Source organism: Trichomycterus rosablanca, chromosome 13 (genome assembly GCF_030014385.1).
Source record: "Trichomycterus rosablanca isolate fTriRos1 chromosome 13, fTriRos1.hap1, whole genome shotgun sequence".
In the NCBI taxonomy this organism is placed as follows: domain Eukaryota; kingdom Metazoa; phylum Chordata; class Actinopteri; order Siluriformes; family Trichomycteridae; genus Trichomycterus; species Trichomycterus rosablanca.
Window position 1 is genome coordinate 7,751,137 of NC_086000.1, and position 12,061 is coordinate 7,763,197.

Sequence of the window (12,061 nt, forward strand, 5' to 3'; positions counted from 1 at the left end):
TCTTTCGACATGGTTGTTTAACAAATGAGAAGCTACTCACTGCATCAGTTAGGGTTAAATAACTTGTTGCCAGCTGAAACATAATCACCCATGCAGTAATTATCCAATGGGAGGCTCTTACCTATTTGCTTAGTTAAATCCGGGTGGTGACCTTTTTTTTGGCCAGGCAGTGTAGAAGCACTTTGTAGTTCTACAATTACTGACTGTAGTCCATTTATTTTTTTACATGCTGTTTTGGCCTGCTTTCACCCTGTTCTTTAATGGTCAGGACCCCCCTCAGAGTAGGTATTTTTTAGGTGGTGGATCATTCTCATCACTGCAGTGACACTGACATGGTGGTGGTAAGAATAAATCTGACAAGGGTAAAAAATGTTTTTGTGGCCGATAGTGTGGCCAAGTTATGCATCACATTATTCCCAGCTGTCTAGTATTAATTTCTACATAAATGTCATGCATTTCATTTTTGACAGCTCCAACTCTGTTTTCACCAGATAGCAAATAAACCAGAGAACAGGGCAGCAAGACCTTGGATAATCACCATGGCACACAGACCCATGTACTGCTCCAACGACGATCACGATGACTGCACCAAGTTTGAGAGCTATGTATGTCACGTCTTTGACTGGGATTAATGGGTAGAAGAGTGCTTAATGTGAAACTTAAATGATTAGTCTACATATCAGTACATGTAATGATGTCCAATAGATTGAATCTGTTGGTTTTCCTGCTAATGTTTAAACAAAGCACACAACCATTTAATAGCTCAGCTATAGCACAAAGATTAAGTAAGACAAACACATACACTTATTTTATTAAGAATAAAAAGAAGCAATGTTTTTCATCATAACTGGTTATTATAGGCAGCAATAAAGTAATGCCACTTAGAGCTTAGAAGAAAATATTTATAAGGCCAGGTCAGCTTAAATGTACAGTATGTATCTGTATGTAACTTGGTACCCTAGGCCAAAAGACTATTTTATTATTATTTATATTTTTTCCTCCCAATCTAGTCAAGTCCAATTACCCGATTGCATTTAGTTTTCTCTCTACTGCTGTTGATCTTTACTCCTGACCAAGGAGACCCGTGACTAACACGTGCCCCCTCCGACACAGTGTGCAGTAGCCGATTACATCTTTTAACCTGCTCAGTCTCGAGCACAAAGAGACATGCACTGATCTCCATCATTCCTCGCTTCAGTCCTCGCCATTGATCAGCCAGCAGGGACTGTAATTGCATATGTTATGGGGAATCCTCTCCGTCAATCATTGTTCATGTAGGCGTCCAGCCTGCCGGTAGCAATGCTGAGATTCAAACTCACGAGTCTGAGATGTCAGCTGTGGTGTGTGTGCCGGCGTGTTTTACAGCTGTGCTACTTGAACGCCTGATAATTTGTGAATGTCAATAAAGTTTTAAAATAAAAATAGGAAGTATGTAGTTACATCTGGATACTTTTCTACTTGTGAAGCCTCCACCTGGTGCTCGGGTGGCTCAGCAGTAAATTATACCAGCACGTTACTGGTGTGATCCAGGGTTCAAATTCCTTTATAGTGCTATAGGCCTTTCAGATGTCTGCATACAGACATGAGTCCAGTCGGGCGTTTACATACAGACATGATTGACTTTGTCTGGGAAAGTAGGGTTTGGATTGGTGTTCTGTCTGGGGTGTGTTAATGCATCACGCTCAGTGAATTTGTGAAAATCGGACCTCAGGGTAAAACAGCAGTTAAACATAAATATGAAATGAAAAATACAAAAAGGATTGCCAGTGCTGGAGCCTATCTCAGCTTTTCTATGGGCGCAAGGCACACAGTAACACCCTGGACGGGACGCCAGTCCATCGCAGGGCAGACACACACACCCATTCACCTATAGGGCAATTCAGTGTCTCCAATTAACCTGACTGCATGTTTTTGGACTGTGGGAGGAAACCGGAGCTCCCGGAGGAAACCCACGCAGACACTGGGAGAACATGCAAACTCTGCACAGAAAGGACCCGGACCACCCCACCTGGGGATCGAACCCAGGACCTTCTTGTTTAAATGAGATTCTAAAATTGATTGTTTAGATTAATCAACTAATCGATAAAATAGTCTATAGATCAATCGATAGAAAAATAATTGTTAGTGGCAGCCCTAGTGTGCATGTTCTCCCCATGTCTGTGTGGGTTCCCTCCGGGAGCTCCGGTTTTCTCCCACAGTCCAAAGACGTGCAAGTGAGGTGAATTAGAGATACAAAATTGTCCATGACTGTGTTTGATATAAAACTTGTAAACTGATCTTGTGTAACTACCGTTCCTGTCATGAATGTACAGTAACCAAAGTGTGTAAAACATGATGTTAAAATCCTAATAAATAAATGCTGTCAATTACTCTATATATAACCAAATACTCAGCTGTTGAATGACTTCTTGGACTTAAGTCGACTTGTGTCACTTATGTATTATCCTGCAAAAAGGCAAGTGTTTTTTTCTGCCAAAATATACCTATAAATGAAAAATATTTACTCTACTGTACGCATCAGTAAACCAGGCTGTTACGTTTTTCTGCATGATGCAGGTCCTGATTGCCATGGTGGTAGTTTCATGTACCCAGCGTTCTTATAATCAGGCTGCGGGTAGCATTCAGTTCAGTCTCTCTTTCGTCCACTGTATTTTACAACACAGTGGTTGACAGAATTACAGGGTAGGAGCTTGGTCTATGAGAACACAAAATTTGCCTGAATGCCCACACTGGTGTAATTACATCATGAATCCATGTTTGTTATCCTTACTGCTGTGCTCCAACCTGGTTGTGCCTTTTAAAATAAAAAATAGTAGTTTATACGATGTCTCGGTAGTTTTGTCTGATGGAATTCTAAACTGGTGTGTATTGGGCTCCCGGGAAAATGAATGAACATGAGGGTATCTCAGGAGGCTTTCCTGTTTTTCGAAAGGGAAATGCATCATAAAGATTTGCACTGGGTTCATTCATTAATTCAAGTTTATTGGCCTCTAAAATGTACAATTCGTTCCTGGACTGAGCTGATGGTACACACCTATGGGAACATACATGCAGTACATTGTAATTACTGTTCTTCTCCTTAACTGGCTTCCATTAAGTTTAGTCAAGCACATCATGTAACTCTCCCCAAATCATTAGCAGAAGCTCTTGACAGCTGTCAGCAATCTTGAACAATTATGATTTCTTTTTTTTTTTTAGGTACGACGAGGACGCAATGACACAATGCCGACAGCCCCTGGCCTGGAGGACCTGTTCTATCAGCATGGTATGATGCCAGATACTGCTGTCCCCGCAGACTGCTTGCTGTTATGTAATAATAACAATAATAATAATAATAATGAAAAACAGTCCACAGCACTGAAATAAGAGCCAAGTCGTTCTTAAAAAAAGGTTTGGAAAGTCTTTTCAGCCAACTAGATGTCAGATGTTCTTTCTTTAAAGAAGACTTTAAGGTTCCATGACATGATATTAGATATCTGAATTAACCCTCTGGTTCGGAGTGGAATGTTACAACTAAATCCCTAGAACAGTTACCTAATAGCTCCCTTATATTTGGCTACAGTATGCGGTGTCTAAGCTCTACTCTTAGAGGCCTGCACTAGATTTCATCTAGTGTTTATTTAGATTTAAATGAAGCCTCTATGCAAGCAGAGACTTCTCTTGTAGCGTATTTAGCCATAACAACATTGAAAGACATGAATCTGTTTTTATCAGTTGTTATGCTTTATCCAGGTCGGGTTTGCGGAGGTCCGGTTTCAGGAAATATTGGGCTTAAGGCAGGAATAACCTGGACAGAACACCACTTAATGTAGGGCTTCGGCCATCCCTCAGACACAGCTGATAATGCCTGTGTAGACGCCCAGCTGGCCGATAGCATTGCTAAGGTTCAAACCCGGATGTGAACGGTGGTGGGCTATCGCTAGCAAAATACACCGATGGTTACTCTTCTGCTGCCAAAACAGCCCTGACCCATCGAGGCATGGACTTCACTAGACTCCTGAAGGTGTGCTGTGGTATCTGGCACCAAGATTTTATCAGCAGATCCTTTAACTTCTGTAAGTTGTGAGGTGGGGCCTCCATGAATCGGACTTGTTTGTCCAGCACATCCCACAGATGCCCGACTGGATTGAGATCTGGGGAATTTAAAATTTGAAGGCCAAGGCATTTCCATAAAAGGGTGTACATGGTCTGCAACAATGCTTAGGTAGGTGGTACTTGTCAAAGTAACATCCACATGGATGGCAGGACCCAAGGTTTCCCAGCAGAACATTGCCCAAAGCATCACTCTGCCTCCGCCGGCTTGCCTTCTTCCCATAGTGCATCCTGGTGCCGTGTGTTCCCCAGGCAAGTGGTGCACACGCACCCGGCCATCCACGTGATGTAAAAAAAAACATGATTCATCAGACCAGGCCACCTTCTTCCATTGCTCAGTGGTCCAAGCAATTTGAAACACATCATGCGGTATTTAATATTAAAATGTAGCTTATCAGCCACAACAGTATATTACACTGGGCAGCTACTGCCTAGAGCCTGGTTTCAGAACTCCAGCGGTGCCTTTCAGACGTCTACATACATACATAATTGGCTATGTCTGTGGGGGATGGCGGAGGACCCTTGATGTCCGGGGTATGTCATTGCATTGCGTAGTTTCATGAAATGGTCCACCACCTGGATAACATCTGTTCAGTCCGATTCCCTTTCTACAAAGCAGGTACACAAGGCAACAGATGGGCTACAGTCAGTAATGATTTACCCATAATGTGCAGACATATATAGGGAAACCTAATAAAGTGACCAATAAGTGTGTTATTGCAGATAACATACTGTACTTTGCAATTGTAAGTTTACAGATTAACAGTTTATTATTGTTTTGTTTGTTTTTTATTAGTCAATCTGATTAGGGAATAATGATATGTGTGGTTACAGGAGTGGATCTGGAGCTTTGGGCACATGAACATACCTATGAGAGACTTTGGCCTGTGTATAATTACAAGGTCAGCATATTTTACCATGAATTGTTTATGTTTTCATTTTCTAACTTTGACGAAGTTTTTTTTTTGTTTGTTACAGGTATTTAATGGGAGTGTGGAGAAGCCATATGTGAACCCCAAGGCACCTGTACATATCATTACAGGCTCAGCTGTACGTATGATTGTTAATGATTCAAACTGCACTTGGCAATGTGAAAATATTATTACATCTGAATGAGTATTACTCTCTTTGGTCTAATAATAGGGTGGCCACATTCATAGTCACGAAAAGGAGAACATTACATCCCAAAAGGAGGACGTCATACCAGGAACAGGGGGACATGATACTGCAAAACACAGAATGAAACCATAACCCATATAACAGAGTTTTTGACCAATTTAAGCAAGAATTCTATAACAAATTACTGTTTTACTCACCATGTTGTGTGAACTTTTGATATTTAAGTCTGTTCCTCACTGCCTTCAAAAGTTTACTAATTGACTCAAGTAGAGGTGTATGCAGAACAGAGCGAGCGGGTGAAATTCAACCACCCAATCACAGACTAGCATTTAGAAGGCGGACCATCTGCGATTGGCCAGTGGTGTGCGAGCATTTGTTTTTTAACCAGTTCATTCCAAAAGGATGATTTTTAAGTGTCCGTCCTAGAGTTGCATGGGCGGAGAACTGGCAGCTGAAAAACCGGACTGTCCGACCTAAAGCCGGATGGCTGGCCACCCTATCTAATATAGATGCAGCTGTTAATTATGCTAGCCCACTGTAAAGTATGCTAACCCAGTGACTTCCAGTGAAACTGGATCCACAGCTGACCATGAAAATTAAAAGAAATCAGTAAAATGCCTGGGATACCAACATATTACACCTACAGTAGCTTTTATGACATCCTATTCTAAATCCATAGGCTTTTATATAAACTTGGTCCCCCCTTCACTTCTACGTATAACAGCTTCCATCTTCTGGGACTAAGGTGCCTAGACCAACCTCTGAAAAAACAACCCCATACAATTATCCCTAGTCCACCAAACCTTACAGTTGGCACAGTGCAGTCAGTCTGGTAACTGCACTGTCTGTTTTTCTGGCATTGCCCAAATCCAGACTCATCCATCAGACTGTCAGATAAAAATTTGTGATTCATCACTCCACAGAACACTTTTCCACTGCTCCAGAGTTCATTAGCGACGTGCTTTACACCACTCCATCTGACGCTTGGAATTGTTCTTAGTGATGTAAGCCTTGCATGCAGCTGCTCAGTCATTTACATTTTTAGCATTTATCCAAAGTGACTTACAGTACTGTGACAGTATACAGTCTAAGCAATTGAGGGTAAAGGGCCTTGCTCAAGGTGGGGCTTGAACCAGTGATCTTTCGATTACTAGTCCTGTACCTTAACCTCTAGGCTACAACAGTCATGAACACCCATTAAGCTTTTGGTACACAGTTATTGTGCTGATGTTAATGCCAGAGGAGGTTTGAAACTCTGCAGTTACTGAGTCAGCAGAGCGTTGGTGACTTTAATGCACTATGAGTGTCAGCACTCAGCTACCCCGCTCAACTTCACATGGTCTCTGTGGCTTTGTGGCTAAGTTGCCTTGGCTCTTAAACTTGTGGCGCTTCCACTTTTTATTAATACTACTCACAATTGATCATGGAACATCTAGGAGGGAAGATATTTAATGAACTGACTTGTTGCAACAGTGGCGTCTTATTGCTGTACCACACTGGAATTTGATGAGCTCTTTGGAACAACCCATTCTTCCACATGTGTTTTACATTTAAAGGCAGACTTCATTGCTAGGTGCTTGATTTTACCTGTGGCAATGGGACTGAATGAACCACCTGAATTCAATGAGTAAGAGGTGTGTCCTGATACTTTTGTTCATGTAGTGTGACTGAAGCGAATCTTATACATTTATGTTCAGTTATATAAGTTACTTTCCAGATTATGAACATACATTTTAGCCATTATTGCATGTTCACAAATAAATACACCCATCAGCCAAAACATTAAAACCACCTCCTTGTTTCTACACACATTGTCCATTTTATCAGCTCCACTTACCATATAGTAAGTATGTTTCTCTGCATGCTTTGTTTACCCCCCTTTGATGCTGTTCTTCAAGGGTCAGGACTCTCCCAGGACCACTACAAAGCAGGTATTATTTGGGTGGTGGATCATTCACAGCATTGTGTTAGTGTGTGTTGTGCAGGTATGAGTGGATAAGACACAGCAGCACTGATGGAGTTTTTAAACACCTCACTGTCACTGCTGGACACCAACCAAATAGTCCATGCTGAATAGTCCACCAACCAAAAATATATCCAGCCAACAGCGCCCCGTGGGCATTAGTGACCACTAATGAAGGTCTAGAAGATGACCGACTCAAAAAGCAGCAATAGATGAGCGATTGTCTCTGACTTTACATCTACAAGGTGGACCAACTAGGTAGGAGTGTCTAATAGAGTGGACAGTGAGTGGACACTGCGCTGCTGTGTCTGATCCACTCATACCAGCACAACACACACTAACACACCCCCACCATGACAGTGTCACTGCAGTGCTGAGAATGATCCACCACCCAAATAATACCTGCTCTGTGGTGGTCCTGTGGGGGTCCTGACCATTAAAGAACAGGGTGAAGGCAGGCTAAAAAGTATGTAGAGAAACAGATGGACTACAGTCAGTAATTGTAGAACTACAAAGTGCTTTTATATGGTAAGTAGAGCTGATAAAATGGACAGTGAGTGTAGAAACAAGGAGGTGGTTTTAATGTTATGACTGATCAGTGTAAATGAATAGTGGAATAACTAATAATAAATAGAGAATAGAGATTTTTCCAGTTATAAAATCTGCTCAGGCAAGCCTGTGAGGCAAGTAGAATGAAACTGTCAAATATAAAAATCTATTAAGAGGACTACCAGGAGTAATGGAAATGCTTTGGCTTTTTCAGGGATGTAGAGAAAAGCATGACGGCTTCATCCCCAAACCTCGAGACTGGAGTGCCTTCCGCAGTGCCGATTACGGCTACACACGTTTGCACCTTATCAACTCCACACACATGTTCCTGGAACAGGTGTCTGACGACCAGGTATGAAAGTCCTTTTTTTTGTCTGTACAGTAGACCCTTGACTTACGAATTTAATTGGTTCCGAAGGGCTGTCCTTGAGTCAAAATGTTCGTTAGTTAAACCTATTTTTCCCATAAGAAATCATGTATATTAGAATTAATCCGTGCCAGACCTCCCAAACCACCCCCTTACCTAACCTTTCTAATGTCTTAAAAGGTCTTTTTTGTTATAAATACAAGTATATTTTCCCTTAATCTTAAATTATAGAATAGACATTACTGTAATAAATAATAATAAACAACAATACACAGTAGTACTGTACTGTACATAAACACACATCACATTTCAGTACAGTACGTGTGCTGTACCAAACAACAATAACTCTCATATTTCTCTATTATTTCCTTATTTATTTAAATAGCGTTGTGCTTCGTAGGTGTAATTTCACGAAAAAATAACTCCCTTCTTCTCTCTTACTCAATGTCCCCTTTTTTTGGCCAGGCAGTGTATGTCTGTATGTGTATATATATATATATACAGTATATATACAGTACAGGCCAAAAGTTTGGACACACCAGCCAAAAGTTTGGACACACCTTCTCTTCAATGTTTTTTCTTGATTATTTTTATTTTCTACATTGTAGATTAATACTGAAGACATCCAAACTATGAAGAATTATGTAGTGAACCAAAAAGTGTTAAACAAACCAGAATATGTTTTATATTTTACCAACTCTACCTCTGCACAACCCAACTGATGGTCTCAAACACATTAAAAAAGCAACAAATTCCAAAAATTCACTCGACAAGGCACAAACATTCATTGAAAACCATTCCAGGTGGAAACCTAATAAAGCTGGTTGAGAAAATTTCAAAGAGTGTGCAAATCTGTCATTAAAGCAAAAGATGGCTACTTTGAAGAATCTAAAATATAAAACATATTCTGGTTTGTTTAACACTTTTTTGTTTACTACATAATTCCATATGTGTTCCTTCATAGTTTGGATGTCTTTAGTATTAATATACAATGTAGAAAATTTAAAAAAAATTAAGAGAAACCACAGGAATGAGAAGGTGTGTCCAAACTTTTGGCCTGTACTGTATATATATATATATATATATATATATATATATATATATATATATATATATATATATATAGAGAGAGAGAGAGAGAGAGAGAGAGAGAGAGAGAGAGAGAGAGAGAAAGAGAGAGACGGTTCGTACGTTAAGTTGAAAAAGATCGTTTGTAACCTGAAATGTTCGTATGGTAAACCGTTCATAACAGTCTACTGTATACATAAATGTCCTACTACCTGAGTCAGTAACTGAGCACAAATGTTGCATTTTATATACAGTCAAAAAAATACTTTTTATTGTTTAATTTAACTACTGTGGAAACATAATGGAAAATGTGAATCATCACCCACTATTCATTGTTAAAGAATCTTTGTACTTTACTGGAAACAAAAGCCACTATGTTCTCTATATTTTTTTTTTACCAAGGCATGTAATTTAAGGACCTGATTTATTAAGATCCCAAACAAACAGAATATTTTTTCAAGCAGTTTAATAGATTGCACATTTAGTAATTTCACTCAGAACACAAAAAAAATAAATAAAAAAGGGATGCATTTTATCTGCTCAGTTTTAATTCAGTAATTTGGTGCACTAAGCCTTGCTCTTTGCAGATAATTAGGTAGGAGGTTAAAGCTGCTTAAATAATTTTCTGTTATTTAAATTGCTGCAGATTTGTCATCAAGCTGGACACTTTAAGATTTATGCAGCATTCTTATAATACACCGCAAAACCATCTTTGCTTTGGCTGTTCCATTGTTTCCCTATGGTGTGAGGCAGTGGCGCTTACCTGGCAGCTGCACTACTCGTTTTTTAAAGCTTGACGATGCACTCACAGAGTTGAACTTTGATCCAGTTTGCAAATTTTTGGCAGCATATATGACAGTAGTGCTGGGCAGTGTAATGGTACATTCCATACCGTATGGATTTTTCAAATACCGCCATACCACAGCACAGTTAATACAACAGCTGTAATCTGTTATAATCATATAATATCATATTATATAATATTGCTACAAGTGCTATGGAGTGTTGTGCAGATTAGATACAGCTCACAAGCTAGCCAGGTAGCATTAGCATGACAGTGTTAACAGATGAGAGAGGCTTCCTCGATATGTTAAAAAAAAAACAGATGGAGGATGAAGAGAGGAAGACCAAATATGCACCGAAAGAACCTGTAGTGGTCCTGTGGGGGTCCTGACCATTAAAGAACAGCATGAAAGGGGGCTAACAAAGCATGCAGAGAAACAGATGGACTACAGTTAGTAATTGTAGAATTGCAAAGTGCTTCTATATGGTAAGTGGAGCTGATAAAATGGACAGTGAGTGTAGAAACAAGGAGGTGGTTTTAATGTTATGGCTGATCAGTGTATGCTTTCACGGCACAAGATTAGTACCTGACCTCTTATGACATTCATTTTAACATGATTTTGGCACACTTAAGCACACACACAGCTGATGCTAAATGACTCTTTTTGTCTGTTGTGGATTGGGTTAAATTTGAATCATGTGAAAGAGTTTATTTGTTCGTTTAAAAGACACAATCACTGTAAGTTAAGTTTGTTCATAAATCATCTTGCAAATTTTTTACTGGCATGAACAAGTTTGTACACATGCAAAATTTCAGTAAATCAGACTCTTGTTTGGGATCTTAGTATCTTACTTGTTCCATTGTATATAATACATGTGAGGTTAACGACTTCCAAAAAAGCCATCTGACTAAAGTAATTTTTCTGTCCTCAGTCTGGAAAAGTCATTGACAGCTTCACACTGATAAAGGAAGTTCATGGGGCAGAGGCCTGGCTCTGAAGACTCATCAGTCTCTGGAAATTAAGGGAAACCGACCAAACTCACTTTTACTCAAGAATTATTTTATTGTTTCATACTGCTGAGCTACATTTTAGCTGGGTGAAGAAGTGAATGCTTTATGAAGATCTGGTGTGTATTCAGGGATCTGTTTTAAAAAGCATATCTTGCCAGGATTACATTGTTTACTTCTTATTAGGAAATTAAACACTGCTTAATCACAGTCATTTTTAATATTTCCAATCAAAAATATTAATCATTTATGCAAATTGAAATATACATATTATTTTATTTTTTATTCTTAAATAAAATTTGGCTTTGTATTTCTCATTATAAACATATCCAGATGTCAACAAAGGAAATTGTTCTGTGTGCAATTTAAATCTACATTTTGATAATGTTACTGGAAGCTAAAATGTTGCATAATTTTACCTGCTACTGAATCTCAATAAAGCTGCCTTTTTAACTCGCAAGCAGCACAGTCCTTTTTGTTATTTTTAAGATTTATACTTTATTGATTTTCTTCTCTTCATTTCACAATGTAAAACAAAACAAATACTTCTGCAGATACATGACATATATACCGAAGAGTGAAAATACAAGTAATCCTCAAGTAATCCTCATAAACTCACATGCAAACCTACAAAAGAAAAAAAAAAACAGAAAAACCTTAAAATTTTTCTTTTATATTTTATTTATGCATTTTCTCCCCTTTTTCTCCCTTTTTAGTGCGTCCGATTGCCCGATTGCGTCGTGCTTCCTCTCCACCAATGCTGATCCCTGCTCTGATTGAGGAGAACGAAGCTAACCCACGCCACACGTGGGCAGCATGCCGTATGCATCTTATCACCTACACTTTGACGAGTGCAGTGCAGTGCAGTGCAGCTTAGCACTGTGTACGGAGAGACACACTCTGAGAGCACTCTTTTCTCATCTCTGTGCAGGTGCCATCAAATTGCACCAGTCATGAGAGAGAGACCCCATCCGGCTTAGTCCAACCCAACAGGCCAATCGTTGTTCACGTGGCTGCTCAGCCCAGCCGGCAGGCAGAGCTGAGATTCGATACGATGTTTTCGAGATCCCAGCTGTGGTTACAGCATGTGTTTTAGTGTGTATGATTATGC

General features: G+C 39.6%; 1 protein-coding gene across 1 annotated transcript in view; it reads left to right on the forward strand.

Annotated features, from left to right (window-relative positions):
• The window catches only part of acp7 (acid phosphatase 7, tartrate resistant (putative)), a 53,609-nt gene extending 42,205 nt beyond the window's left edge, over window positions 1-11,404 (forward strand). Inside the window, exons 10-15 of the mRNA XM_063007248.1 lie at window positions 492-605; window positions 3,199-3,265; window positions 4,927-4,994; window positions 5,071-5,142; window positions 7,938-8,075; window positions 10,875-11,404. Of these exons, the coding sequence (XP_062863318.1) occupies window positions 492-605; window positions 3,199-3,265; window positions 4,927-4,994; window positions 5,071-5,142; window positions 7,938-8,075; window positions 10,875-10,940 (525 nt within the window). The 3' untranslated portion in view covers window positions 10,941-11,404. The remainder of the gene's footprint in view (window positions 1-491; window positions 606-3,198; window positions 3,266-4,926; window positions 4,995-5,070; window positions 5,143-7,937; window positions 8,076-10,874) is intronic.
• The last annotated feature ends 657 nt before the right edge of the window (window positions 11,405-12,061 follow it).